This window comes from Mauremys reevesii, linkage group 4 (assembly GCF_016161935.1).
Source record: "Mauremys reevesii isolate NIE-2019 linkage group 4, ASM1616193v1, whole genome shotgun sequence".
In the NCBI taxonomy this organism is placed as follows: domain Eukaryota; kingdom Metazoa; phylum Chordata; order Testudines; family Geoemydidae; genus Mauremys; species Mauremys reevesii.
In genome coordinates this window covers 8454093-8481549 of record NC_052626.1, presented here as the reverse complement: position 1 = coordinate 8481549, position 27457 = coordinate 8454093, and the positions used below count along the sequence as shown (strand labels likewise).

The 27457-nt window shown below is 46.9% G+C and overlaps 1 protein-coding gene across 5 annotated transcripts in view; it reads left to right on the top strand.

Moving 5' to 3' along the window:
* Nucleotides 1-450: 450 nt before the first annotated feature.
* ERO1A (endoplasmic reticulum oxidoreductase 1 alpha) overlaps nucleotides 451-27457 on the top strand; it is a 41214-nt gene continuing 14207 nt past the window's right edge. For 2 of the 5 annotated variants that reach the window (XM_039536670.1, XM_039536669.1), the window contains exons 1-7: nucleotides 5412-5686; nucleotides 16573-16692; nucleotides 18240-18323; nucleotides 22662-22700; nucleotides 23148-23224; nucleotides 23309-23382; nucleotides 24709-24829. In XM_039536670.1, the coding sequence (XP_039392604.1) occupies nucleotides 5567-5686; nucleotides 16573-16692; nucleotides 18240-18323; nucleotides 22662-22700; nucleotides 23148-23224; nucleotides 23309-23382; nucleotides 24709-24829 (635 nt within the window). In that variant the 5' untranslated portion in view covers nucleotides 5412-5566. Of the gene's footprint in view, nucleotides 478-5411; nucleotides 5687-10409; nucleotides 10607-12288; nucleotides 12319-16571; nucleotides 16693-18239; nucleotides 18324-22661; nucleotides 22701-23147; nucleotides 23225-23308; nucleotides 23383-24708; nucleotides 24830-27457 lie in introns of those variants that run through there. The other 3 variants (XM_039536674.1, XM_039536672.1, XM_039536673.1) reach the window with 3 other exon arrangements.

Genomic DNA, 27457 nt, shown 5'->3' with positions numbered 1-27457 from the left:
CCTAGCTTGGACAACCTCATACTGGGCCAGTGAACAGGACGGGGTTAGGCTTAGAAAGAGTTGTGTGGTAACTTATAACTGTGGGCAGTTACATTATTAGTCTCTGAAGAGCAAGCAAGTCAGCCTGCTTCTGCAGATTATCCTTTGCCAGGAATAACACAATGAAGGCAGGGAACTGTTCAGTCTGGAAATACCCTGGGCAGGAAGGCGAGAGAGATGGTGATGACTGGGGTCTGGAAGCCTAAGCGTGGGTGACTTTGCTGGACCAGTAAAGGTTAAATATATGTGCAGCTACCCTGAACTGTGACAACACCATCAAACCCTGTGGGTCCCCGGGATCTACAGAAGACGCAGGCCATCTGGTTGGACGCTCCTCCCCTGGCCAGTGGCCACAGTCCTTTCCCTGCTTCCTGGCACTGAAGACCATGATTCCCACTGGCCACTGCTGCTTCAGAAATCATTAAAATGGCACACAAGGTAAGAAAGTCACAAGTAACTTCCACTACATTTGGTGTTAGGGCCATCCAGTTGTCATGCCATCTCACTGTGTTGATGCCAACCTAATGGAGCGCCTTCCCATTGGAATTCCAAGAGACACAGGAAGACAACGAGGAGACTTCAAATGCAAGAAATGTGAGCAGCAAAATGGTGAGAAAATGGCCCTGTGGATCAAGAACAGGACTGTGAGTCACAAGACCTGAATTTTATGGCTACAGATTGTTTAACCCTTGGCAAGTTACACTGGCAAAAATTATCATACATGGGTTCCTAACTTTAGGCATCTAACTCCATATTTAGGCATTTAGACCCAGATCCTCAAAGGTATATGGGCACTTCAGGCACCTGAATACCTCTGAGGATCTAGGCCTTAGGTCCCGATCTTCCCTTGTGGTCCATGTGGCCAGGCTGCTGCACTCACTACAGACACTGGGGTTCTGAATGGACACAGCAGTCCACTCACATGCTGTCAGTTGCAGGAATGCGGCCTTGAATAGACGTCGTTTTCAGATTTGCTGCACTGCACTGGAAGATGTCAATGGAAGCTGTGAGGGATCAGTGCTTTTGAAAACCAGACCACTTTTATCAGGGTGTCTAAACATGGAGCTAGGTGGCTAACTTTAGGCACCCAGGGTTGAAAACACTGGCCTTAATCTTCAGTGCCTTAATTTCCCTTTTCGTAAAGCAAAGGCTATTTTTATTTCCCATTTTTACTGAGAAGTTGTGAGGTGCTTTGAGTCCTCAGACGGTGGGTGTGGTAAAAGCACATAGTATCAGTTTTATAATATAACAATTACATGAATAATCAAATGACTTAAATGTAATTTGCATAGTGAAGAGTCAATTGCAGGTAAACCAACAAAGACATTCTTTAACTACAGTTCAGTCAAGGATGCATCAGAGTTGCACTAAGGTTTCAGTTGCAACAGCTGAGTGACCTCTGCAGAATTACTCATTTTGTACATTATCACACTCTACCTGCTGCTTTCCAGAGAATGATTGTGTCAGGGTTCTGCCTGTTGATGACGCGCACAGGGAGAAATCTAGGTCATTATAAAGAAAGAATGTATTGCTTTACTTAGTAGTTTATAGATAAACAGTAAAAATTCTTGACTCCCATCAGACCAGTCCACACAAAGACATGTAACAATTTTTGAAACTAGTTTCAAACAATGAGGTGCCGACACTTGGTTTGTCTCCATCCTCAACATGTTTACAATACAAACCATTGGTCCAATCCTGCAAAATTCTTTATCCATGAGTTCAATAGGATGTGAGTAAACTTATACATATGCGTAAGTATTTGCGGGATCAAGGCCTAGGTTAAGCCATGATGAGAAGCCTACGGTGACCAGATGTCCCGATTTTATAGGGACAGTCCCGATTTTGGGGTCTTTTTCTTATACAGGTGCCTATTACCCCCACCCCCTGTTCTGATGTTTCACATTTGCTGTCTGGTCACTCTACAGAAGCCATAATATAACCTTGCTGGGTGGAAGTTGTCTTGAGCATGTTTTGTGAAGCATGGTTGTTTTCAACAGCATGGTTGAAGTCTTTCAGTCATGGATGTAACATATACAGGGCCCAATCCTCAGAGATGCTGAGTGCCATCAGCTGAAGTCAGTTGCATGGTTCTTGTGTGGGATGGTTGTGACTGGGCTTTGTATAGTTCAGTGAATGGTGCCACTGTACGTTGGCATAGTTTGTGTGTGGGTGGTAGTTCAGTGCATAGTACTACTGTTTGGTGTGTGGTGTGGCTGTTCTGTAGAAAAGTTGGATGTGTGATTGAAACACTGGCACAAGCTGATGCCAGATGTGGTCTACATGACATGGTTTGGTGTATGGCTATATGCTGGTACGGTTTGGAGCACTGGCGCATCAGATTCCTATGTTATTTGGTGGATAGCACAGTAGTTAACAACAGTTTGGTGGATTGACATTGTTTGGTGCATGGCAGATTCCAGTGCCATTTAGTCCATTGGCATGGCTTGGTGTTGGTTTGGTTTTGGATGCCTGCCCATCCTGGCTAATAGCCATTGATGGACCCATCCTCCCTGAACTTATCTAGTTCTTTTTTAACTCTGTTATAGTCTTGGCCTTCACAACATCCTCTGGCAAGGAGTTCCACAGCTTGGCTGTGTGTTGTGTGAAGAAATACTTCCTTTTGTTTGTTTTAAACCTGCTGCCAATTAATTTAATTTGGTGACCCCTAGATCTTGTGTTTTGAGAAGGAGTAAAGAACACGTCCTTATTTACTTTCTCCATACTAGTCATGATTTTATAGACCTCTATCATATCCCCCCTTAGTCGTCTCTTTTCCAAGCTGAAAAGTTCCACTCTTATTAATCTCTCCTCATATGGAAGCTGTTCCATACCCTTAATCATTTTTGTTGCCCTTTTCTGTACCAATTCCAATATATCTTTTTTTGAGATGGGGGGACCAGATCTGCACCCAGTATTCAAGATGTGGGCGTACCATGGATTTATATAGAGGCAATATGATATTTTCTATCTTATTATCTATCCTTTTCCTAATGATTCCAAACATTCTGTTTGCTTTTTTGACTGCCGCTGCACATTGAGTGAATGTTTGCTGAGAATTATCTACTATGACTCCAAGATCTCTTTCTTGAATGGCAACAGCTAATTTAGATCCCATTATTTTATATGCATAGTTGGGATTATGTTTTCTAATGTGCGTTACTTTGCATTTATCAACATTGAATTTCATCTGCCATTTTTTTGCCCAGTCACCTGGTTTTGTGAGATCCCTTTGTAGCTCGTCGCAGTCCGACTGGGACTTAACTATTTTGAGTAGTTTTGTATCATCTGCAAATTTTGCCACCTCACCTTTTATCCCTTTTTCCAGATTGCTTATGAATATTTTAAATAGGACTGGGCCCAGTACAGACCCCTGGGGGACACCACTATTTACCTCTCTCCATTCTGAAAACTGACCATTTATTCCTAACCTTTGTTTCCTATCTTTTAACCAGTTACTTTAAGCTTCCCTCTTATCCCATGACAGTTTATGGTGTTGCCATGGCCTGGTGCATGGCACACTTCAGTGCATAGGCATGGCTTGGTGTTGCAACAGGTGCATGGCAGATGCCAGTGTAGCCTGGTGCATTGGCATGGCTGGGTGTTGCCATGGTTTGGTGCATGGCACACTTTGGCGCATTGGCATGGCTGGGTGTTGCTTGGGCAGGGGTTCTCAAACTGGGTGTTGGGATCCCTCAGAGGGTTGTGAGGTTATTACTTTGGGGGTCGCAAGCTGTCAGCCTCCACCCCAAACCCTGCTTTGCCTCCAGCATTTATAATGGTGTTAAACATATTAAAAAGTGTTTTTAATTTATGGGGGGAGGGGAGAGAGTTCCACACTCAGAGGCTTGCTATATGAAAGGGGTCACCAATACAAAAGGTTGAGAATCACTGTGCTAGGGCCTGGTGCATGGCAGATGCCAGTGTAGCCTGGTGCATTGGCACGGCTGGGTGTTGCCAGGGCCTGGTGCGTTGGAAGATCCGAGTGTAGCCTGGTGCATTGGCATGGCTGGGTGTTGCCATGGTTTGGTGCATGGCACACTTGGTGCATTGGCATGGCTGGGTGTTGCCATGGTTTGGTGCATTGGCACGGCTGGGTGTTGCCATGGTTTGGTGCATGACACACTTGGTGTATTGGCACAGCTGGGTGTTGCTAGGGCCGGGTGCATGGCACACTTGGTGCATTGGCACAGCTGGGTGTTGCCAGGGCAGGGTGCATGGCACACTTGGTGTATTGGCACGGCAGGGTGTTGCCATGGTTTGGTGCATTGGCACGGCTGGGTGTTGCCAGGGCTGGGTGCATGGCACATTTTGGTACATTGTCATGGCTGGGTGTTGCCATGGTTTGGTGCATGGCACACTTGGTGCATTGGCACGGCTGGGTGTTGCCATGGTTTGGTGCATGACACACTTGGTGCATTGGCACGGCTGGGTGTTGCCATGGTTTGGTGCATGGCACATTTTGGTACATTGTCACGGCTGGGTGTTGCCATGGTTTGGTGCATGGCACACTTGGTGCATTGGCATGGCTGGGTGTTGCCAGGGCCGGGTCCATGGCACATTTTGGTGCATTGGCACAGCTGGGTGTTGCCATGGTTTGGTGAATGGCACACTTAGTCCATTGTCATGGCTGGGTGCTGCCATGGTTTGGTGCATTGTCACGGCTGGGTGTTGCCATGGTTTGGTGCATGGCACACTTGGTGCATTGGCACGGCTGGGTGTTGCCATGGTTTGGTGCATGGCACATTTTGGTGCATTGGCATGGCTGGGTGTTGCCATGGTTTGGTGCATGGCACATTTTGGTGCATTGGCACGGCTGGGTGTTGCCATGGTTTGGTGCATGACACACTTGGTGCATTGGCACAGCTGGGTGTTGCCATGGTTTGGTGCATGGCACACTTGGTGCATTGGCACGGCTGGGTGTTGCCATGGTTTGGTGCATGACACATTTTGGTGCATTGGCACGGCTGGGTGTTGCCATGGTTTGGTGCATGACACACTTGGTGCATTGGCACGGCTGGGTGTTGCCATGGTTTGGTGCATGGCACATTTTGGTGCATTGGCACGGCTGGGTGTTGCCATGGTTTGGTGCATGGCACATTTTGGTGCATTGGCACGGCTGGGTGTTGCCATGGTTTGGTGTATGGCACATTTTGGTGCATTGGCACAGCTGGGTGTTGCCAGGGCTGGGTGCATTGGCAGATCCGAGTGTAGCCCGGTGCGCCGGCCTGGCTCGGCTCGCGGGCACTGGCACGGTTCGAGGCGGGTGCAGGGGCTGGCGGCTGGGCGCGGAGCGGTCCCGCTGCCGCGCAGGGTTGGGCGGGCCCTGGGGACGCATCACCGCTTCCCGCCCGCCCGCGGCTCCGCCAATGGGGCAGGGCCAGGTCAGGCCGGGGCCCGGGTGCGGGCCGCGTCGCACGTCAGCAGCTTCCTGGCCGGGAAATCCCGGCCGCGCCTAGCGGGGCGGGGCCGGGCCGCCCGGCCGGGTCTAGTCCCCGCGCCGGGCAGCCCCGCGCAGACCCGCGCCATGGGCCGCTGCGACCTGCGCTGGCTGCTGCTGGGGCTGCTCGGGGCGGCGGGGCTGGGACCCGGGGCGGCCGCCGGGCAGCCGCTGCCGGGCTCCGCGGAGCAGAGGTGCTTCTGCCAGGTGAGAGCCCCGGCCCGGCCTGTGCGCCCCGCGCGTCTGTCCGTCCCTCCTTCCCTCCCTCCCAGTGTCTGTCCGTCCCTCCTCTCCCCCCTCTGCGCCTCCCCGTGTCTGTCCTTTCCCACTCCCTCCGGTATCTGTCCGTCCCTCCCTCCCAGTGTCTGTCCGTCCCTCCTCTCCCCCCTCTGCGCCTCCTGCCGGTGCACGTCCCTCCCTCCTCTCCCCCCCTGTGCCCGTCCCTCCCTCCTCTCCCCTCTGTGCCTTCCCTCCCGTCTGTCCTCCTCCCTCCTCTGTGCCTCCCCGTGTCTGTCCCCTCCCTCCTCTCCCCCCTCCTCCTCCGCGCCTCCCCCTCTGTGTGTCCCTCCCTCCTCCCTCCCTCCCTGTCTGTCTGTCCATCCCTCCTCTCCCCCCTCTGTGCCTCCTCCCGGTGTCTGTCTGTCCCTCCTCCCCTGTCTGTGCCGTCCCTCCCTCCTCTCCCCAGGTGCCTGTCCCTCCCTCCTCTCCCCCTCTGTGCCTCCTCCCGGTGTCTGTCTGTCCCTCCCTCCCCTGTGCCCGTCCTCCCTCCTCCGTCCCTCCTCTCCCTCCCTCCTCTCCCCTGTGCCCGTCCCTCCCTCCTCTCCCTGTGCCCATCCGTCCCTCCCTCCTCTCCCCTGTCTGTCCGTCCCTCCCTCCTCTCTCCCCTGTCTGTCCGTCCCTCCTTCTCTCCCCTCTCTGCCTCCCCGTGTCTGTCCTCTCCCACTCCCTCCCGTATCTGTCCGTCCCTCCTCTCCTCCCTCTGCGCCTCCCCGCGTGTCTGTCTGTCCATCCTGTCCCCCCATCTGCGCCTCCCCGCGGTGTCTGTCACAGTGTGTCCTACCCCCCATCCCCACACCCATGTTGTCTGCATGTTTATCTATCCCCACACCTGTCACATCCTCCCCTACCTGTCTCCTCCCTAAAACAACGAGGAGTCCTTGTGGCACCTTATAGACTAACACATTTCTTTGGGCATAAGCTTTCGTGGGCTAGAAGCCACTTCATCAGGTGCATGGAGTGGAAAATCCAGTAGGAAGAGATATACAGCAGTACATGAAAAGATGGGAGTTGCCTTACCAAGTGGGGAGTTGAGACAAGTCAATTAAAGTGGGCTATTATCAACAGGATGAAAAATCACTCTTGTGGTGGTAATCAGGGTGGCTCATTTCAAACCGTTAACAAGAAGGTGAGAGTAACAGTTGTGGCAAATTAGCGTCGGGAAATTAGGTTTTTGTTAGTTCTTGTAATGACCCATCCACTCCCAGTCTTTATTCAGGCCTAATTTGATGGTGTCCAGGTTGCAAATTAATTCCAGTTCTGCAGTGTCTCCTCCTTGTACCCCTCCTGCCCGGCCTGGGCACTCACTAATCTCCTCCTTAACCTGTGTTGTGAAGGGTGGGTCTCCAGAACTGTGTGAGCGTTAGGGCTGGCTTGCCAGTGCTGGAGTTTGAAAGTCTCTGTTAACTGTTCAAACGTTTGACCAAGGGTCGTGGTGGATTGTCCATCACAGAGAATTTCTCAGTCAAGGGTGGATTGTGTTTCTAAAAGCTCTGTTCTAGGAATTATTTTGGCCTGAACTATATAGGAGGTCAGACTAGGCCAGGGGTTCTCAAACTTCATTGCACCGCGACCCCCTTCTGACAACAAAAATTATTACAGGACGCCAGGAGGTGGGACTGAAGCCAGAGCCCACCCAGGGAGGGGAGGAAAGCCAAAGCCCCACCTCCCCAGGCCAGGGGGCCGAAGCCCTTGCCGCCGGCAGGGGACCTGTAACCTGAAGCCCTCGGGCTAGGGCTTTGGCCCCAGACCCCAGCAAGTCTAAGCCAGCCCTGGCGACCCCATTAAAACGGGGTTGTGACCCACTTTGGGGTCCCAACCCACAGTTTAAGAACTGCTGGACTAGGTGATCACAATGGTCCCTTCTGCCCTTGGAATCGGTGACACTGTGAAACCACAGGCACAGCATGGACAGTAGCAGTATATGCTTCCAGTGCCAGTGCGTCTCTTCCCTGAGCGGGAGGGACCCATCATCAGGGGTAAGAGACTGTATACTTTGCAGGCTTATTATAGTCCTTAGGCCAGGGATAGTCAATAGGGGGACCGCAGGCCAAATCTTGACCGCCAGATGCTTTTCAATGGACCCCAAAATCTTTTTATTTACTTACAGGGGCAGCTCAAGGCACCAGCGCACCAAGCGCGTGCCTGGGGCAGTGAGCTGCGGGCGGCGGCCTGCCGGTCACCATTAGGGTGGCAGTCAGGCTGCCTTCGGCGGCTTGCCTGAGGGAGGTCTGCTGTTAATGTGGATTCGGCGGCATGCCTGCGGAAGGTCCGCCGGTCCTGCGGATTCGGCGGCAATTTGGCGGCGGGTACACCGAAGGTGAGGGATCGGCGGACCTCCCGCAGGCGTGCCACCAAAAGCTGCCTGACTGCCGTGCTTGGGGTGGCAAAATACATAGAGCCGCCTCTGTTTACTTATTGTGATTGTTGTTTTACTATTTTCTCTGAAGTCTGGACCTTGACTATACCTTGACCAAGAAATTTGGACCTTGGCAAAAAAATAATGGACTGGTCTAAGGTATTTCAAGGATGTACATCACTATAGTATCTGAGGGTGAAATCTTCCTATCTGTCCTGTTTCTCACTTAGCTCCTGACTGCTGGGAATGTGATATTCCTTATGGTTCTGATATTCAGGAGAGAGAAGAAAGCAAGAGAGAGATTTTGACAGGTTTTGAGATTTGTCTTGTGTACAAGCCTCTCTTGTAGAAGAGATTAAAATATAAAATCCAATGTTAAGACTGTGTAAATGTATAATAAAGTTTTTGTTGCAATGTTAACTCTTCCACATTGCATATGCTGGGTCAGATCCTCAGCTGGTTTAAAGCAGCATAGCTCCATTAATTTCAGTGAAGCTATGCTGACTTACACCAGCTGAGGATCTGTCCTGCTGTGTTTAAGCCATACATGGTTGCTGTTTAGGCTGTTTAATGTATGTGCAACGTAAGGACCAGATCTTGCAATTATATGAATGGACCCCACGCAGAATCCCCGACTTTGGTGGGTTCTGTATTGGCTCATTTGTAGGATTTGGGGCCTAGATGAGTTAAAATTGCAATGAAATATTTAACACTTTCATTTTCTGACCCATCTTTAAACCTTGTAACCTCAATGTGACAATAATAGGTTTTGCATTAACTTCCTCTTTCTTTTCCATCTATAAAAAAGGAAGTGGGAAATGGGAACTATGGAATTGCACAACTGGCTTGGGTTAATAATCATTTTCATGTACATAGCCTCTTCCAGTTGTGGATCTCAAAGCCCATAGACTTGATATTCAGATATCAGACATATACTGCTGATAAAGAATAAAATATGTTGTTCAGTTCTTTAAAGGTGTTTTGCCTATATATAACCACAGAGACTGAATAGCGACTGGGAGAAAGAGGCATTCATTCACACACGTACAAGTCTAATGAAAAGCAAGTACCACCGTATAAAGCAGTATGGGACAGACATAGAATAGTGCTTTGCATATGCACACTGAAGTGCTTGTTCTTTTATTTTTCCTTTGGGTGGGAACGGTTGGCGCTATAACTTGTGCATCTGAGCTCTCTAAAGCCAGGTTTTTTTCTGCTGCCTTTTCTTTTAGAATATACACCTCTACTCTGATATAACGCTGTCCTCGGGAGCCAAAAAATCTTACCGTGTTATAGGTGAAACCACGTTATATCGAACTTGCTTTGATCCGCTGGAGTGCAGCCCCGCCCCACCCCCAAGCACTGCTTTACCGCGTTATATCCGAATTCGTGTTATATCGGGTCACATTGTATCGGGGTAGAGATGTAATTTGTTTTGTTAATAGCATTTTTCATAATCGAGGTATCCCGAACTTTATCACCTTCACAAAACGGGTTTGGTTATGTGCTGACAGTGTGTTGTGTAAGGAAAGAGAATAGCTTGTATGACCCCATTAGTTCAGACATGGCATAGGATGACATTGGGGATGTTGGTACAGACTTAAGATAAAACTAGCACTCACAACATTTCAGAGGGTGGACCAAATAGATCCTGATTCTGCAATGAGCTCCACGTAGGCTGGTTTCAGTGGGGCTCCCCATGGGGGAGATTGAGGCCTAACTTTTTTGACAGCTATGTTACAGTTCCTTTACATTAAAGCCACCACTACTCAGTTCTGAAACTTTGTTATCAAAAACAGCCCTGTGTAACTAAAAACAACGTAACAATTTCACATAATGTTGCTGCTTTACCATCTGTCTCATTAGCACTAAATATTAGTTCAACATCTCTGTCCCAATAACTTTACAAACAGCTCATCCTCCACTTAGATATTTTTGTTTATGATTCATTATATGCTCTAATCAATCATTAATCAAGTCTCCCTGTGGACTCCCAGGAACTTACTGCACATATGTTGTTTACAGACCTGTGTAGTTGCTTTGTGGAAACAGTGCAGCTGTTTGGTGATGGGCAACCTGGATTTTGGTCGAACATTGTGCAGTTAGGCAAATGAAGGTTATTCAAATAACACAAGGGTGTGGGTTTGTTTGTTTTTTTGTCAGTTTGGTACCTGGCCATAATAGAAAATGTGAGAAGTTGGGCCTCAAGAATATCTGATCCTTTGCTCCTTGAACAGATTTTTAGCGTTCCTTTTCTTTTTTCTTATTACGGTAGTGCCTAGGAGCCCTTGTCATGGACCAAGAACTCAGCACGTGTTAGGTGCTGGACAGAGACAGAACAAAAAGATGGTCCCCAAAGAGCTTACAATCTAAGTATAAGACCAGAGACAACAGATGGATACGGACAGGCGGGGAAGTCAAGGAAACAGTGAGACAATATTGATCAGTGTGATCGGGCGTGGTATCAGCACACTAACGTCTGTCAAGTTTTTGCTAGGCAAGATGGCAAAGGAGAGTTTTTTTTGGAAGGATTTGAAGGGGGAGAATGACAGGGCTTTGCGGATGTTTTTGGGGAGTTCCTCCCAAGCAGTAGGGGCACCAAGGTTCCTGTTTGAAAATTTAATGAGTGCGTGATGGAGGCTGACATCATGGTCTAACTGAAGGGCTGACTAGATGCTTCGGTAGTGAGTAAGAGATGATGGGTGGGGTGGGAATAGGCTATGAAGGGCCTTCCAAGTGAAGACAAGTAGCTTGTGTTTAAAGAGACAGAGAAGGGGGAATGAGTGGAGGAAGGCAAAGAAGGGGCGGCATAGTCAAAGCAACGGGCTAGGAGAATGAGCTCCTTAAGTTTGCATTTTCAAGCTTTGCCCTGACCACTGAGGCAGCAATTCATACCTGCCGACGACACTCAAAATGTCTCCATAGTGTCATCTGTGGAGCAAAACTGGGATGCATCTTCTAACTCTATTGGCAGCTGCAGCTCCCTGCTGCAGAGACACACTCTGAAATGTCACCTGACGCAACTTCAGTCTCCACAGTGTGAGATGCTGCCAGGGAACTCAATAGGTGAGATACTGCTGAACGCACAGCTCTGCACCTTGCTCCTGGAGCTACCAGTGAGGCTAACGTAAGAGCCCTACAAGCCCAGTCTTGGCCCTCATGTCATATAGGAATCACCTGGATGAGGTGGGGGAGGACTAACTAGATCCCAGTGTACAGCCACTGTGGCAGAAGGTGGGCTTAGGAGCTTCCATAACTGAAGATCTCCCTCTGGCCATGAGCTGCCAACTCTCAAAAAATGAGTTGATCCCAAATTTGTGGAGTACCACAAGCAGGGAGAGCTGTGAGGTGGGAACCAGGGTGACTGCAGATACAGGCTAAAAGATGCTCCTCGTTCCATCCTCTGAGATGATCCCACTTCCTGTTCTGGCTGCAGGTGGGGATGGCAGGGTAATGTGTCACCATCTTCCCCACTCCACAGCTGGGCTGGGGACAGGTGGCAGCAGGTGGAGAAAGACCCCCCCCCCCCCGATTTCATTACCTTGGAAGCTTGTGGGAGTCTTTGCACTGACTTAAATGGGAGTTGGACTGGGGAATGAAAAGGAAGGGGGTGACCGAGAGAAAGCGAGGGAGGAGGGAGCAAACCAGACATGGGGGACGAAAGTAGAGGGGATAGAGCAGAGAGGACAATTGCAGAAGAGTGGAGAACTAGATGAGGGAAAGGAGGGAGATGAAGTGAAGGAGGAAGAACAAAAGCAGGGGAGATGTTGTAAGATTTTTATCTGATTAGGGTTTAGTACCAAAATATTGCAGTGATCTAATGGCTGTGTTAGGTACACATGCCATGCCGATACATTAGCATTAGAGTTAATTAGACGTGCATACTGAGTTCCAGTTGCATTTGTTCACAAGAAGGCCCCAGACTTCTTCAAGAATCTGGGCCACTCATATTGTCTGGGATGTTTGTATCTGCCAGCTGCAACTGCATCATAGCTTTAGTGTTGCTATCTTGTATTTGGGCAGAACCAGCCCTGCCCTCTTGCCTCATGTCATGCTTACGCACCCCGTCCATCTTTGGCTTCACCATAGCTTTAGTGATGCCTCCTTTCGCTTGGGCAAAACCTGCCCTAGCCTCTGGGCTCAAGGAAACCCAACTGTTCAGCTCAGCGAGTCCTAGGAACAATGAAGCATGTGGCACATGTTTGTGAGTATATCAGCTTGTGTGTTTCATCTTGAACAACTGTTCCAGATAAATATTTATTTTTTAAAGATGTCACTTAGCGTGTGGCATATGTTGTGAACACATTTATAATTAAGACATCGCTGCCATGACAGTAGGCGCTGTAGATATCCAAATAAATAACATTACGGCTTCTGCTAAGGGGCCTAAAGCGGCAGGGAAAGACATTGAAACAGTGATGTATGTCCATATAAGAACCTATAAGGAACATTGTAACTCTGGAATTACACTAGACCAGAGGTGTATTCTTGTGTTTCCTGGCTGGACTTTGCATTTTGATCTTGGCTATTTCTAGACTTTCTAGAGCGGGTCAGCTTAGCCAGGGCAAAAGTGAAATGGAAGCCTTATTAGTCTTCTTGGGACCTTTCTCCTTCCACCAGTAGCATCGCTTCAGTCCTCTAGGAGGTTTGGATCACATACAGTGCTCGGTAGCTCTTTTCTATGGGACCTCTGGTGTCTCAAGCTTCAGCATCTTGGAGGCTTCCTGGCTTCACTGGCTCCTGTTCTGTCTCCCTTTACATTGTCTCCAGCCTTTGGCTCCTCAGGAAGGGAGGCAGTGGTAGGTAAGCAGGCCAGTAGTGCCCGCTAGACCATGTGTATGCTCCAGAACTGAACCATTCCTAACTGGTAGGCTAGAACTGTGTGGAGCACAAAGAGTGAATTCCTGAGTGTATTAAGTCAATGGGAATTGTCAGTGGAGCGAGGAGTTCCATGTGCGTACACTAGCCGTGCTGAATTGTTCGGAACCCTCTGCGTGGCCTATTCTTTTCCCTTGTGCTGTTCCAAACCCAGTTCCAGTGCTCGCTGGCTCCCTATACTGCAGCTCCCAGAAGCAGCGGAATCTGGGCTGTTTCAAAAGACAGTCAGTGCCCAGGGGAACTGTCTGCACAGTGGTACTGCCATCCATCCATGCTGGTGGTATTGCCCTCCACACTGCAGATCAAAACCGCTCAGGCTGAATCAGTGAAAGCAAATCTAATCCCAGCGGTGTTTGGCATGCATGCCCTTTGAAGCACTTCCCCATGCAGATATTCCATGTTTTTCAAGGATGCCTGCGGGACCAACGTGTTCTCAGAATGGAACCTTTTTCTAGTGTAGCTGAATCATTAGCTGCCCAGATTTGCACCACAGTAGCTCTGAACAGCCGGCTGGATCACAGTGCAGCGCGTTCCCTGGCTTAACTGAAGAATGCAATATTTCCAGAAAGTTAGCAGTGAGGATTTTGAAACAGAAATGAGTGTAGACTAGGGATTAGTCAGTTAATTTTTTTTAATTGGGTGGTTTAGCCTTGTGATAATCTTAATTGCTGAGCTCTTAATTTTACAGCCATTGCAATGCAAAACCCCTCCAGTTTCCCAGTTACGGAATCGTAGAAATGTAGGGCTGGAAATGTCAATGTTTATACTGAAAACATGAGGTCAGGTGTAGGAAATAGTACTAGGTTTGCTTTGTAAAACAGGAGACTCCAAAACCAAACATAGAACCATAGTTTTGTAATGGGGAAGCAGGAGTGCTAGCATGGTAAGGTAGACTTCCCTTTCCATTGAGTTCAGCAAGCCTTGACTGTGGTCCAGGCTGCCCAAATGATTTCTTTAAAGGAGTCAATTCCACAGTACTGACGCACAATAGAAGAGATTCAGGTCTGGAGACTGGGCTCCTTATTCCTCAGCCAGCAGACTAGGCCATTGCAAAGTCAGTCATCTGGAGCTTTTCCCGCAGAGTGCTAATTGTTCCATCCACTCTTTCTTTCCTTGTTTAACCACTATCTAGGAGGAAAGTGTTCCATTGCCCCCTGCCCCCTTTGGGGGTGGGGGAAGGGAGCAAGAAGGTGTTGAATTGCCCCAGGGGTGATTAGCACTGTTCTGTTCAGATTTGTATGTGGCCTTCACGAAGTTATCAGAGCGCCTTACAGAAGTCTTCAAGTGAGGTGACTAGCATCTCTTGCCTGGCTCGTTCTTTCATTCTTCCCTTTCCCAACAATAATTTGTAAATGTATATATATTTTTAAAATAATCTGATAGGTGTCCATGCTGCTCTGTGTTTGCCCCAGAGAAGGCAGGGCAAAGAAGTGTGCCTTCCCTGGGGTGGAATGTAGGAAGGTTGGTGGTGGTACTTTGCTGCTGTGGGATTTCATTCCTCAGTCTGGGACCAGCCCCTGAGAAAGCTCAGTCCCCCAAACAGAGGAGATTTATCCTACTTCACACAGTTCTTTTGGGCCTGAGGAGCAGACCCATTTCTGTAGCCCTCGTCCCGGATCTTTAGGTATCCTGGGCCCAAACTGATGAGTGCTTGAAAAATAAGGACCAAGACTGAATTACTTGCAAGTGAGACAAGAGAATTAACAAGAAGTCCTTGAAAACAACAACAACAAAAAAATTCTGCTGTCTATATAGCTCCGTATTTACTTTGTTCCTTGCTTCTCTTCGAGTATTATTCCTGTCACCCCCTGGCAATCGCTCGAACAGCACCATTACAAATTTACACTTAGCTGTCACTGACCTTGATGCCTGTAAGGATCCTCTGTTTTCCATTGTCCTCTCCTTCTGCCTCTGCCTGCAGCTTTGCTTCCAGTACAATGAAGAGGGAGCTGAGATTTGACATGATCGGACATTTTGGAGAATGAACTAATATTTTGTCTGTGCGTGTAAATGGTTATGTGCTATAGAGTTCTGCTATTTTTGATAGGTGTTGAAGGACAGGGTCAAGGGAACCTATTATAATAAACTGTAACAAACTTCCTGTGGGTATTCACTTCATAAACGAATATATCTATTTAAATATAAAGTCCTTCTTGGTCTTAAATCCTTGAATTTCCAAAACTGTAATATTACCCAACACTGGATAATGCCACATTGCCGTATGTTGGACTGATGTGTCAAAATCCAATATAAGTCACCAACGTAATGTAAAGGGTTGGGTGCTGAGAGTACTTCTGGCTCAGGTGTTTTAACGCTGAGTTGTTTACTTCCTACTCTGTCTACTTATTTGACATTGTGCAGCTTCCTCTTTGAGCCAGCAATCTGTGTGCAGTAAGATCACAAATGAATCTGTCTTCTCATGCGGTCTTAAAAAAGCACTCAACAACAGCCCACTGAGTTGCTTTGGAATGATGCAAGACACATTGGCTTTTTAAACTAGATTTAACATGAATGTTTTCTTGGATCTCTGTAATCGATGGCAGAAGAGATTCCATCACATTTTGTCCGGTTCCGATTAAATAAAGTAAAATGGCAGCAACACAATTGCCTAAAAACGGTTTAATAAAGTGGTTTAATAGGACTTTATTTTGGTCGTTGTGAGTTCTGATGGTGGTATTGTTATTGCTTAATTGGTCTTAATGCAGGGGACTGGCACTCCTTACAACCCTGAGGGTACATCCAGACTACGATCCATTTATCGGGGATCGGTATATCGCGTCTCGTCTAGACGCGATATATCGATCCCCGAACGTGCTCCCGTCGACTCCGGAACTCCACTGGAGCGAGCGGCGGTAGCGGAGTCGACAGGGGAGCCGCGGCCGTTGATCCCGCACCGTGCGGACGGGAGGTAACTCGAAATAAGATACGTTGACTTCAGCTATGGTATTCCCGTAGCTGAAGTTGCATATCTTACATCGACTTCCCTCTCCTCCCACCCCCCGAGTGTAGACCAGGCCTGTGATGCTACAGGGATTGTTGTTCTATAAGAACCTAGGCAGGCAATTGCCATTGGTATAGTTCCGTTAAAGTTCAGGGCATTCAGCATCTTGCTGGATCAGGCCCTAAAATTGTACATATACAATGTATGTGGCCAAAGGAGTGTATTTATGCATGCTTTGTAGACAGGACAAGAGTGTATGTGTAATAATACAACTTAGTCAAATGTTTCAATCAGAATCTTTTTTTTTTTTTTAAAGGAGTGAAGTATTCATGACATATCAACTCTTCAGCAATATGCCAACAATGACTACGTTTTGGAGAAAGGGCATTCCTCCACAAAGATTTACAGACACCAAGATATATTGCAAAAGGCACAAGACAATTCTCAAAGCTGTGTCTAAAAAAATAAAAAATACCAAGCCAGTACAGCAGGGTTGAATGCTTGTTAATTCTCCTTAACCTCCTTATCTGGTAGCCTCTTAGGAAAAGTCTGGGAAGACGTTTTGTATTAAATATTGTGCACTGTACTTAAAAATCCTATATTTTGTTCATATTTGTCATTTTATTTTTTATTCAACAGGTCACTGGTTACTTAGACGATTGCACCTGTGATGTTGAAACCATAGATACATTTAACAACAACAAGCTTTTTCCTAGATTAAATAAACTTCTGGAAAGTGACTACTTTAGACATTACAAGGTATTTTCATATTAGAAAATTATATTCATTGCCAAAAATATGTCGGGACTAGATAAGTAGTGTGTTTTTGTGGGTTTTTTTTTTAAATCTCCTCCATATAAGTTATCAATTATCTTTTAATTCGTGTATTCTTGTTTTAGGAACATGATCATAACAATTCAGACTTTCATACTATTCGGAGAACCTTAATTTGAGGCAACATAGTCTTCAAATAAATTAAAACTTTATATAAGAATTGCTTCTGAAGCATTTTTTTCCCCCTTAAAGGCTTTAGTGGTAGAGCAGGGAAGTGGTTTTTATGCCAGGTGAAGTATGGAAAGTATTTGCTGGGGCAAAAGCTGTGCAGTGAGAACAATATTTTGTTTGTACGCACGAAGAAGCACTTAACAAGACCAAGCGAATTGGTCATTATAACGTCTATCCAGTTTTTATTAAACTGGTCCTTTACGGGCCAAATTCTGCCTGCAGTTACACCCATAATAACCTTGCTGGAGTTGCATGAATATAAGCAGTGCTGAATTTGTGCCAGGGCAGTTCTGGCACGTCTAGGTTTGGCAGCTCGTAGCCCCAGCACCTCTGGGCTTGCTGCATCAGTGATGAATGTAAAAAAATTGCTTGAGCCCCTGTACCTCTTTCATTAGAAATTAAGCACTGGCTGTAAGTGAGTGCAGAATTTGGCCATTTGTGCTTTAAAAAAGCTTTCTACCTGGGGAGTCAAACATGAGGCAATGTTTGAGTATATTCATCAGAGAATATCAGGGTTGGAAGGGACCTCAGGAGGTATCTAGTCCAATGCCCTGCTCAAAGCAGGGCCAATCCCCAGACAGATGATTGCCCCTGATCTCTAAATGGCCCCCTCAAGGATTGAACTCACAACCCTGGGTTTAGCAGGCCAAGGCTCAAACCACTGAGCTATCCCTCCCCCAATTTGGTGGTAGTTTTGTCTATTACTGTTTAAAAAAAATCACTACATGTTAGGGTTGTTCAGAAGAGCACTGCTTGGAGGTTGATATTTTGAGGCAGATAAGGGGGTAATTGAGAATCTGCTCTAGGCCCAGGAGCATCTAAGAAATGCCCTGAAAAATGCGCTACCAAACGTCTGAAATCTTTAATGTCACCATATTTAACGTCATCTGTAAGGTCATCTTGTCTAACAAGAACTTTTTGGTCTCCCCTGCATCTTGCAGGAGGTCAGACTAGATGATCATAATGGTCCCTTCTGATCTTGAATTCTATGATCTCAACTGAAAACATTTTTCGTGTGAGAGAGAGAAGTACAAAAGTTTATCCTGAATCTTTTCACCAGTCGTGAAGTTCACTCCTGTGTAGAAAGCCAGAGCATGAGCCATGCGTCACTTAAGCCCTTTTAAAAGGGTGGATTGCTGTGTGCTGAGTTACACCCTAAATGAGAATTATTGCAAAAGTTATGGCTTAGATCTACTTCTAAGGTAACAAGTGTTGTTAAATTAGGCTGTGGTTCATATCATTGGCTTGGTTATGTGGATTTGTATAATATGTAATTATTTTTTATATATAATTCTTTATAGGTAAACCTAAAGAAACCTTGCCCTTTTTGGAATGACAGCAGTCACTGTGGGATAAGAGACTGCGCAGTAAAGCCTTGTGCATCTGTAAGTACACGAATCTATTCAGGTCCAGATTTGTAACGGTATTTAGGCATTGCTGCTGTGCCCAGCACCTCAACACCTAAGGTCTGGTCTACACTATGCGTTTAAACCGAATTTAGCAGTGTTAAACCGATTTAACCCTGCACCCGTCCACACAACGAGGCCCTTTATATCGATATAAAGAGCTCTTTAAACCAATTTCTGTACTCCTCCCCGACGAGAGGAGTAGCGCTGAAATCGGTATTGCCATGTCGGATTAGGGTTAGTGTGGCCGCAAATCGACAGTATTGGCCTCCAGGTGGTATCCCACAGTGCACCATTGTGACCGCTCTGGAAAGCCATCTGAACTCGGATGCACTGGCCAGGTAGACAGGAAAAGCCCCGCGAACTTTTGAATTTCATTTCCTGTTTGCCCAGTGTGGAGCTCTGATCAGCACGGATGGCGATGCAGTCCCAAATCCAAAAAGAGCTCCAGCATGGACCGTACGGGAGATACTGGATCTGATCACTGTATGGGGAGACAAATCTGTTCTATCAGAGCTCCGTTACAGAAGATGAAATGACAAAGCATTTGAAAAAATCTCCAGGCTATGATAGACAGAGGCCACAGCACAGTGCTGTGTGACAAGCGTAACGGAAAGCCAAAGAATCAAATGGACGCTCATGGAGGGAGGGAGGGAGGGGGTACGGAGGACTCCAGCTATCCCACAGTCCCTGCAGTCTCCAAAAAGCATTTGCATTCTTGGCTGGGCTCCAAATGCCTGAAGGGTCAAAAACATTTCCCCGGGTGTTTCAGGGTGTATGTCGTCAATTTACACCCTCCCTCCACCCCCCCCGGAAAGAAAAGGAAAAAGAAACGTTTCTTGCCTTTTTTCAATGTCACCCTATGTCTACCACATGCTGCTGGTAGACGGGGTGCTGCAGCGCTGAACACCAGCATCCCCTTCCCGGTGGCAGACTGTACAATATGACTGCTATCCATTGTCATCATCAGCCCGTGAGTGCTCCTGGCTGGCCTCGGTGAGGTCGGCCGGGGGCGCCTGGGTAAAAATGGGAATGACTCCTGGTCATTCCCGGCAGATGGTACAGAACGGCTGGTAACCGTCTTCATCATAGCAACTGGGGGCTGAGCTCCATCAGCCCCACCCCTTTCATGTCTAAAGAAAAGATTCTGTACTGCCTGGACTATCATAGCAGTGGGAGGCTGGGCTCCTCTCCCCGCCACCCTTTAATGTCCTGCCTGGACTATCATAGCAGAAGGAGGCTTCCTCCCCCTCATTTTATCTCACTAAAAAGTCAGGGTTTCTTATTCCTGCATTCTTTATTACTTCATCACACAAATGGGAGGACACTGCCACGGTAGCCCAGGAGGGTTGGGGGAGGAGGGAAGCAACGGGTGGGGTTGTTGCAGGGGCACCCCCTAGAATGGCATGCAGATCATCGTTTCTGCGGGATCTCTGGGGCTCTGACACGGAGCTGCTGTGTTCTCTGGTTCTGTAGTACACTTGCCCCATATTCTAGGCAGGACTGACTCTATTTTTAGACCAAACATAAAGAAGGGAATGACCCGGGGAGTCATTCCCATTTTTGTCCATGCGCCCCCGGCCGACCTCAGCGAGGCCAGCCAGGAGCACCTATGACAGCAGCAGACGGTACAGAACGACTGATAACCGTCATCTCATTGCCAATTTACAATGGCATGGCAGACGGTGCAATAGGGATGGTAACCGTCTCTGCTACCTTGCAAAGGCAAATGAATGCTGCTGTGTAGCACTGCAGTACCGCATCTGTCAGCAGCATCCAGTGCACATACAGTGACAAAAGGCAAAACGGGCTCCATGGTTGCCATGCTATGGCGTCTGCCAGGGCAATCCAGGGAAAAAGGGCGCAAAATGATTGTCTGCCGTTGCTTTCACGGAGGAAGGATTGAGTGACGACATTTACTCAGAATCACCCGTGACACTGTTTTTTGCATTGGGATCTCAACCCAGAATTCCAATGGGCAGGGGAGACTGCGGGAACTATGGGATAGCTACGGGATAGCTACCCACAGTGCAACGCTCCGGAAATTGACGCTAGCCTCGGTACATGGACGCACACCGCTGAATTAATGTGCTTAGTGTGGCCGTGTGCACTTGACTTTATACAATCTGTTTTACAAAACCGGTTTATGTAAAATCGGAATAATCCCGTAGTGTAGACATACCCTAAGTCTCATTTTCAAAAGGGATTCAGGCATTTAGGAGCCAAAATCCCATTGACAGTCATTGAAAATGAGACTTAGCTCCTAAATCGGCTAAGTGTTGCAAGGCTGTGCACAGCAATGCCTAAATACCTTTACAAATCTGGCCACAGTAACTTGTTTCTTCTCTAGCCAGTCTTTACAGAGGACAGCAATCCATGCATTTCCTTACTGTAGCTAACACAATTGTAGCTTTCTGATCAGGCTTATATAGATAAGTGCAGAGTTTCAAAAAGTTCAGTGAATAGAAGATTGTTGGGGGCGGAATAGATCTGGACAAGGAGGAGAAGTCTGGAGATAAATGTGAAAAGCGAGGGACATATGCTTTTTTGTTAAAATATTATGTTTGCTGTTGAAGAAAAAAATCCAGAATACATTTTGTTTTAGTTAAATTAAAAAAAATGTAAATGTCTGTCTGGTAATGTTCTCCTCCTAGTACAGCATGGCGAGAAAATCCTCCAAATATTAATGATTAACCTGTTTAATTGGAGATAGTTCACCTCCCAAAGACTTCATAAATATCTGCTTTAATTACTTTTGGTAAATGAAATAACCAAACAAACATTCATTTTTTGATATAGCTGTAGAACTAATCTGAAAAGTTTTCAAAATATATCAGTTTAAAAATGTATAGTGTATACCTTCTAAAAATGAAACCTACATCTATCTCTGAGTTGTGAAGAATATGTGTTAAGGTTGTAACAATCAACAAGAATGCACTTTTATGTAGAAAACCATGATTAAATCGAGTCTTCCTGACTAGTGATTTAAATCAAATCCACCCTGGATGAAAGCAGTCAAAAGAATATAGTACTCTAAAGGTAGAAGGCTGCCTGGTATGAGCTGATCCTATTTAGATTATGTTTTCCGTGTCACTATAGTTAATTTTCACGTATCCTTAAAAAGCACAGTGTGCATTTAAGTAATCTTGCCTAGGAAGAGAATTGGCTTTTCTTCCCTGGATAGCCATGTTGTAACATCTCAGATATAGAGGTGGGGAGGCCTGATTAACAGGAAATATACCAGCTGATGTAACACTTTACCACAGTCTAGATCAGGAAGAATTACCACTCACTCACACATACTGTGTATTCTGCTACATTTGGCTAATTTCATCTTCCTTCTTCCCCCTCCTCCCAAAAAGACAACATGAATATTAATTTCTTATTGGTTTTTCTGTGGCACGCCCCCCATAATATCTAAGTGCCTCACAAATGTTAATGAATTAGCCTCCCAGCATCCCTATGGGATAAGAAAGCAAGCATTATTATTCCCTTTTGAGGGAATAAGGAAACTGAGGTAAAAAGAGACTTGGGGCCTGATTCTGGTGTACGCTAAGCCTCCTTACACTACTATGGCAGTAGAGAGGAGCCTAAATGTAAATGAGAATAAGGCCCTAAAGGAAATGCCTAAAATTAAGAAGGATGTTGATAAATTGTTGGAGAGGGTCCAGAGAAGAGCCATGAGAATGCTTAAAGGAATAAAAAACATGACTTATAGTGATAGACTCAAAGAGCTCAATATATTTATCTTAACAAAGAGAAGGTTAAGAGTTGACTTGATTACAGTCTATACCTACCTACATGGGGAACGAATATTTAATAGTGAGCACTTCAGTGTAGCAGAGAAACGTATAACACAATCCAAAGGCTGGAAGTTGAAGCTAGATCAATTGAGACTGGAAATCAGATGTACATTTTTAACTGTGAGAGTAATTAACTTTTGGAACAATTGACCAAGGGTCATGGTGGATCCTCTATCACTGACAATTTTTCAGTCAAGGTGAGATGTTTTTCTAAGAGCTCTGCTCTAGGAATTCTATGGCCTGCGCTATACAGGAGGTCAGACTAGATGATCACAGTGGTCCTTTCTGGCTGTGAAATCTATGAATCTCACAGGAAATCTAGGGAGGAGTTAGGATTTGAGCCAAGATCTCTTGAATCCCAGTCCAGTGCCTTAATCCTAAAACCACGTTGCTCCTCTAATTAATTTTATTGAAAGATTTTTGGTCAGTTTCCTAATGTTTCTTGAAATTAGACTAGAAGACCACATCAGCACGATGGATAAAACGTGTCTCAGTTTTATATCTTGCATTTCAGAACGAAGTCCCTGGTGGAGCTGAATCTGCAAGCTATAAGGTATGTGTGTCTGTATGAATGGTATGACATGTGACTGTTAAATTTCACTACAGCTGATACAAACCTCTCTAATCAGGTTGACATCAAGTATACCACAAATAACCTCTGTTCCTCCTGACAATTGCTGTTTAGAATATTGCCCCTTTTTAATGTCACAATGCTCATAAAACTACTTCCCATTCAAAACAACTAAGTTCTTGGAGTTTCAGAAGTTGCCAGTGGGGACTTTTGAGGTGAAATTCAAAGTGATCACTACAATCGCATGGGCCTCTAAACATCTTCAAGTATCCTGCTCCTTTTGTAGAAATACAGGTTAAGATGAAATATTGACAGACAATTGTGAGCTAGAGGTGCCCAGCATTTTTTGAAAATCAGACCAAATACTTTAGTGGATTTGGGGAAGGATTTTAAATGCAGAAAATCAGCTATTTCCTCTTTGCCTTCTAGTATTCAGAAGAAGCCAGTAAACATGTTGGAGAATGTGAGGAGGCTAAGAGACTTGGTGCCGTTAATGAATCTTTGAGGTATAATTTCATTCAATAAATCATTACATTTGTCATAAAGAAAAATTAATATTGACTCTCAAACTCTCTCTTTATTCTCTATAGCGAGGAAACCCAGCGAGCCATGCTTCAGTGGACCCAGCATGAAGATTCTTCAGACAACTTTTGTGAAGCTGATGGTATGAGGCTCTGTCTAGTGTGAATGATTTTGTGACAATATTTAAACAAAGGCTGATTGCAAAGTCTGAAATCTTTGTAAAAATTTAAGCTGTGGAATAATATTCTAGTAAGTCTGAATTCTTTGTGTTTAATCTTTATTTGTACTTTTTTGAAGAGATGCAAGAAGAACTATCCCTTGTCAAATTTGCTGCAGTGGTAAACCTGACTTTCCATATTCCTTAACTCTGTAATGGTTGAGACAACGGCCATGTTTACACTAAGGGTGCTTCAGCAGCACAGCAGTGGTACTGTAGTGCTGTTGTTTCCCATAGCCACGGAAGGGGTTTTCCTGTTACTGTAGGAACTCAGCCTCCCTAGGTACCAGTAGCTAGAGTGATGGAAGCATTCTACACGGTTTACACTGGGGGTTAGATCTTCTTAGCTACGGTGCTCAAGGGTGCAAATTTTTAACCCCCCTGAGTCCCATGCTATGTCAGCCTAACTTTTAAGTGTAGACCAGGACAAAGTGAAATACTCTGTACTTCATAGACTCCTTTGCAACTGGAAGCATTCCAGCTGGCAGTACTGAATGCTGGAAAACTGTCCCCCTGTAACAAGGTGCATGCATGTACACGTGCTGTGTCATGCAGGCTCCTTTCTGTAAAAATATGTCCGTTGATCTTTGCAGTTTCATTAAAGTGGCAACTATCTATCTTTGGACACACAGGTTTTAACTTTCATTTTTCAGTGGATTCACAGTGTGGCTCAGACTTGAAACTAGAAGACAGGTAAGGGTGTGTCTATGCTGCAAATGAAGGTGTGATTGTAGCACAGGTAGACACACCTGTGCTAGCACGAGTAGCAATAGGCTAACATTCCCGGTGTCCTGGTTCTGGGTACATGCTCAGGTTACCAGCCTGTGCTGAAGACCATGCTGCAATTGTTACCTGTGCTAGCTAGATTAAAGCTACCATGGGTGCACCTACCTGTGTTAGTCACAGCTTCCCTTGTTGTGTGTGGACATAGCCTACATGTTGGTTGTTAAGGGCCAGATTCTGAAACCTTACTCATTTAATACTCCTCTTTCGATATGTTCCTATTGCTTTCAGAGGGGCTACTAGGGTGACCCGACGTCTTGATATTAGGAGCTTTGTCTCATCTGCACTATACCCCCACCTTCCCTGAAAAAAAGAAGTGTCCTGATTTTTCACACTTGCTCTCTGGTCCCCTAGGGGCTATGCAGAGAAGATGGTATTACTCAGTGTGAGTCAAGGTTGCAAAATCTGGCCCTGAGTATGTAGTTTCTTCACTTCCTTTTATCCTCAACTAAGGCCTTCCCTCCACAGATATACAGTCTCCTGATGCAGAGTATGTGGATTTACTCCTGAATCCTGAACGCTACACAGGTTACAAAGGACCAGAGGCTTGGAAGATCTGGAACAGCATTTATGAGGAGAACTGTTTCAAGTATGTGGTTTGAGAGAGTCTCTCTGTGTGCTTTGGTTACTACTCATTGCGCACAAATACATTTGATCAGATGAAAACTCCCCCCACAAATTCTAAGACAGTTGTTTAAGTGGGGGAGGTTCTGTGAATGTTGTTGGAAAATGTCCATTCTTGTCTTCAGGATTTGTGTGTAATATTTTTAGCTATCTTTTTCCTGGTCACACCAATCAATGTTGTTGCTGATTAAAGGCATGGCAGCTGCTGCAATGCCATATGGTAGGATCTGAGCGTCACCCCTTGGTCCCAGGCTGGCTAAGAACCCTGCACAGACAGGGTCTTCAGCTGCAGAAGAGAGGGATTCCTTCCCATTGCTCTCCACTAATCCTGGCTGACTCACTGGGTGGTACTGATGGGTCTTGAAGGAGCCATGAGCAAGCTGCATCTGCTGGAAGGTGGATTGCTACAATCTGGGGATTGTTGAAACTCTGAGAGGATCTGCGGCAATCTTTTCAGTGGAATCGCATCACCATTAACTACTGTGGTGACTCATCCTCAGAGTCATTAAATCTGTGTTTGTTGGCCTCGTACAGTGGGGAGGTAATGGCTTTGTTGAAGATTTGTCACCACTTCCTTCTAGTGAAAGACTGGGAGAGCCCTGTAGGCATGTCTGAGTCCTCCAGCAAACTAGGCAAGACCAGATTTGACATTCATGGTTTTTCAAAGGTGTGTTTGTGTGTGTGTGTGTTGTGTTGCCTTCCTGCTTATTGCATGCTGTTCCTGTTAGTTTCCTGGTTCCTGCATCAGTGTTCCAGTTTTCGTGTGAGTGTGTGCACGCATGCACACATGTAACTTCACACAGCCAATGCTACTCAGGGCTTGCTGCTACATACCTTCCAATTGGACTGTTATGTTTTGTTGAGAATGTGGTTGACTTAACTGGTCCATGGTTATTACATGTCCTGATTGACCGCCTCCCTGTGTGTCTTGCTTCGATTTCCGTGTGATTTGGGATTGCTGTTCTGTGGTATATAGGAGTGTAACATTATGGCCAACAGTGTTTCTATTCTGCAGCCCACGCTGCCTACACATTCTTCACCTGTTAACTGGCGATACTGTGTCTGGAAGTTTCGGAACTATGTGCAGATCCTGCAACACTCCGCTGTGGCTAGATTACCCTTGCTCCAGAACTGCTTAGTGCCATGATGGCATTGATACTTATGATGAACTCCTGGAGCCCAAGTCCTTCTTTGATGGTGCTGTGCAGCACCTCAATGAGTATTTTGGGACTGGAGATTCTGTTCTGCTAAAGAGGAAAATGTTTTTTCAAGTTTGCCAGCAGCCCAACGAAACCATACGCGAGTTTGCATGTTGTGTGCAGCAGGTGGCCCAGGATTGTGAATTTGGGGACGTTATGATTGGTGTAGCCAGTGACCTCCTGGGTGAATGGTTTTTGGCCAAAGATGCTAGAACTCTTTTAGCTTTTGATGCCACAGTTGCTAAGAGTGAAGCATTTGAGGGGCTCAGGCCGAAAGGGTTCTGTGTCTCTGACTGCTGCTACCCTTGTTTCTACATCGGGGCCGGCAAACTTTTTGGCCTGAGGGCCGCATTGGAAATTGTATGGAAGGCCGGTTACGGGAGGCTGTGCCTTCCTGAAGAGCCAGGCGTGGCCCGGCCCCTGCTCCCTATCCGTCCGCCCCGCTCCCCCCTGCTTCTTGCCCCCTGACAACCCCCAAGGACTCCTGCTCCATCCAACCCCCCTGCTCCCTGTCCCCCCCGAGAACCTCCACCCCTGACTGCCCCCTGCTGCCCCATTCAACTCCTCCTCTCATTCCTGCCCCATCCAACCACCCTTTCTCCCTGCCCTGACTGCCCCCGCTGCCCCATCCAACACCCCGACTGTCCCCCTGGGAACCCTGCCCCCATTCAACCTCCTGTTCCTGCCCTCTGACTGCCCAGCCCTCTTCCCTCCCCGCCCGAACTCCTCTCTATTCAACCCCCCTGCTCCCTGCCCCTTACCATGCTGCCTGGAGCACCGGTGGCTGGCAGTGCTACAGCTGTGCCGCCCGGCTAGAGCCAGCCACACATCGCGCAGCACGGAGACCGGGTCAGGCTGGGCTCTGCAGCTGCACTGCCCCGGGAGCTCACCGCCCCGCTGCCCAGAGCATTGTGCTGGTGGCACTGTGAGCGGAGGCTGTGGGGAAGGGGGAACAGCAGGGGAGGGGCCGGGGGCGAGCCTCCTGGGGCAGGAACTCAGGGGCTGGGCAGGAGGGTCCCGCTGGCTGGACATGGCCCACGGGCCGTAGTTTGCCCACCTCTGGTCTACACTTAACCCATCAGCTGTTCTTTCTACTTTTGTCGCTCAGTCGTACAGCGCTACTTACTCCCACGCCCTGGTCTCAGCCGGGCGTGAAAGTTTCCAGCGCCTCACTGTTTCTGCTGTGGTAGTATGGGTCACGTGGCCAGTTTCCCTGCCTGCTTGGCTACAACTGCTAAGTGCTGGGCTTGTGGGAAGGAAGGACATTTTCAGTTAGTGTGCCATGGTGCACAGGTTCACAATGACGGGCATATCCTGTAAATGTGGAGCCGCAGGCGACCGCCTTTACTGGGGACCTTGATGTTTCCTTTGATACTGTCTTCTCGTGTGGCAAG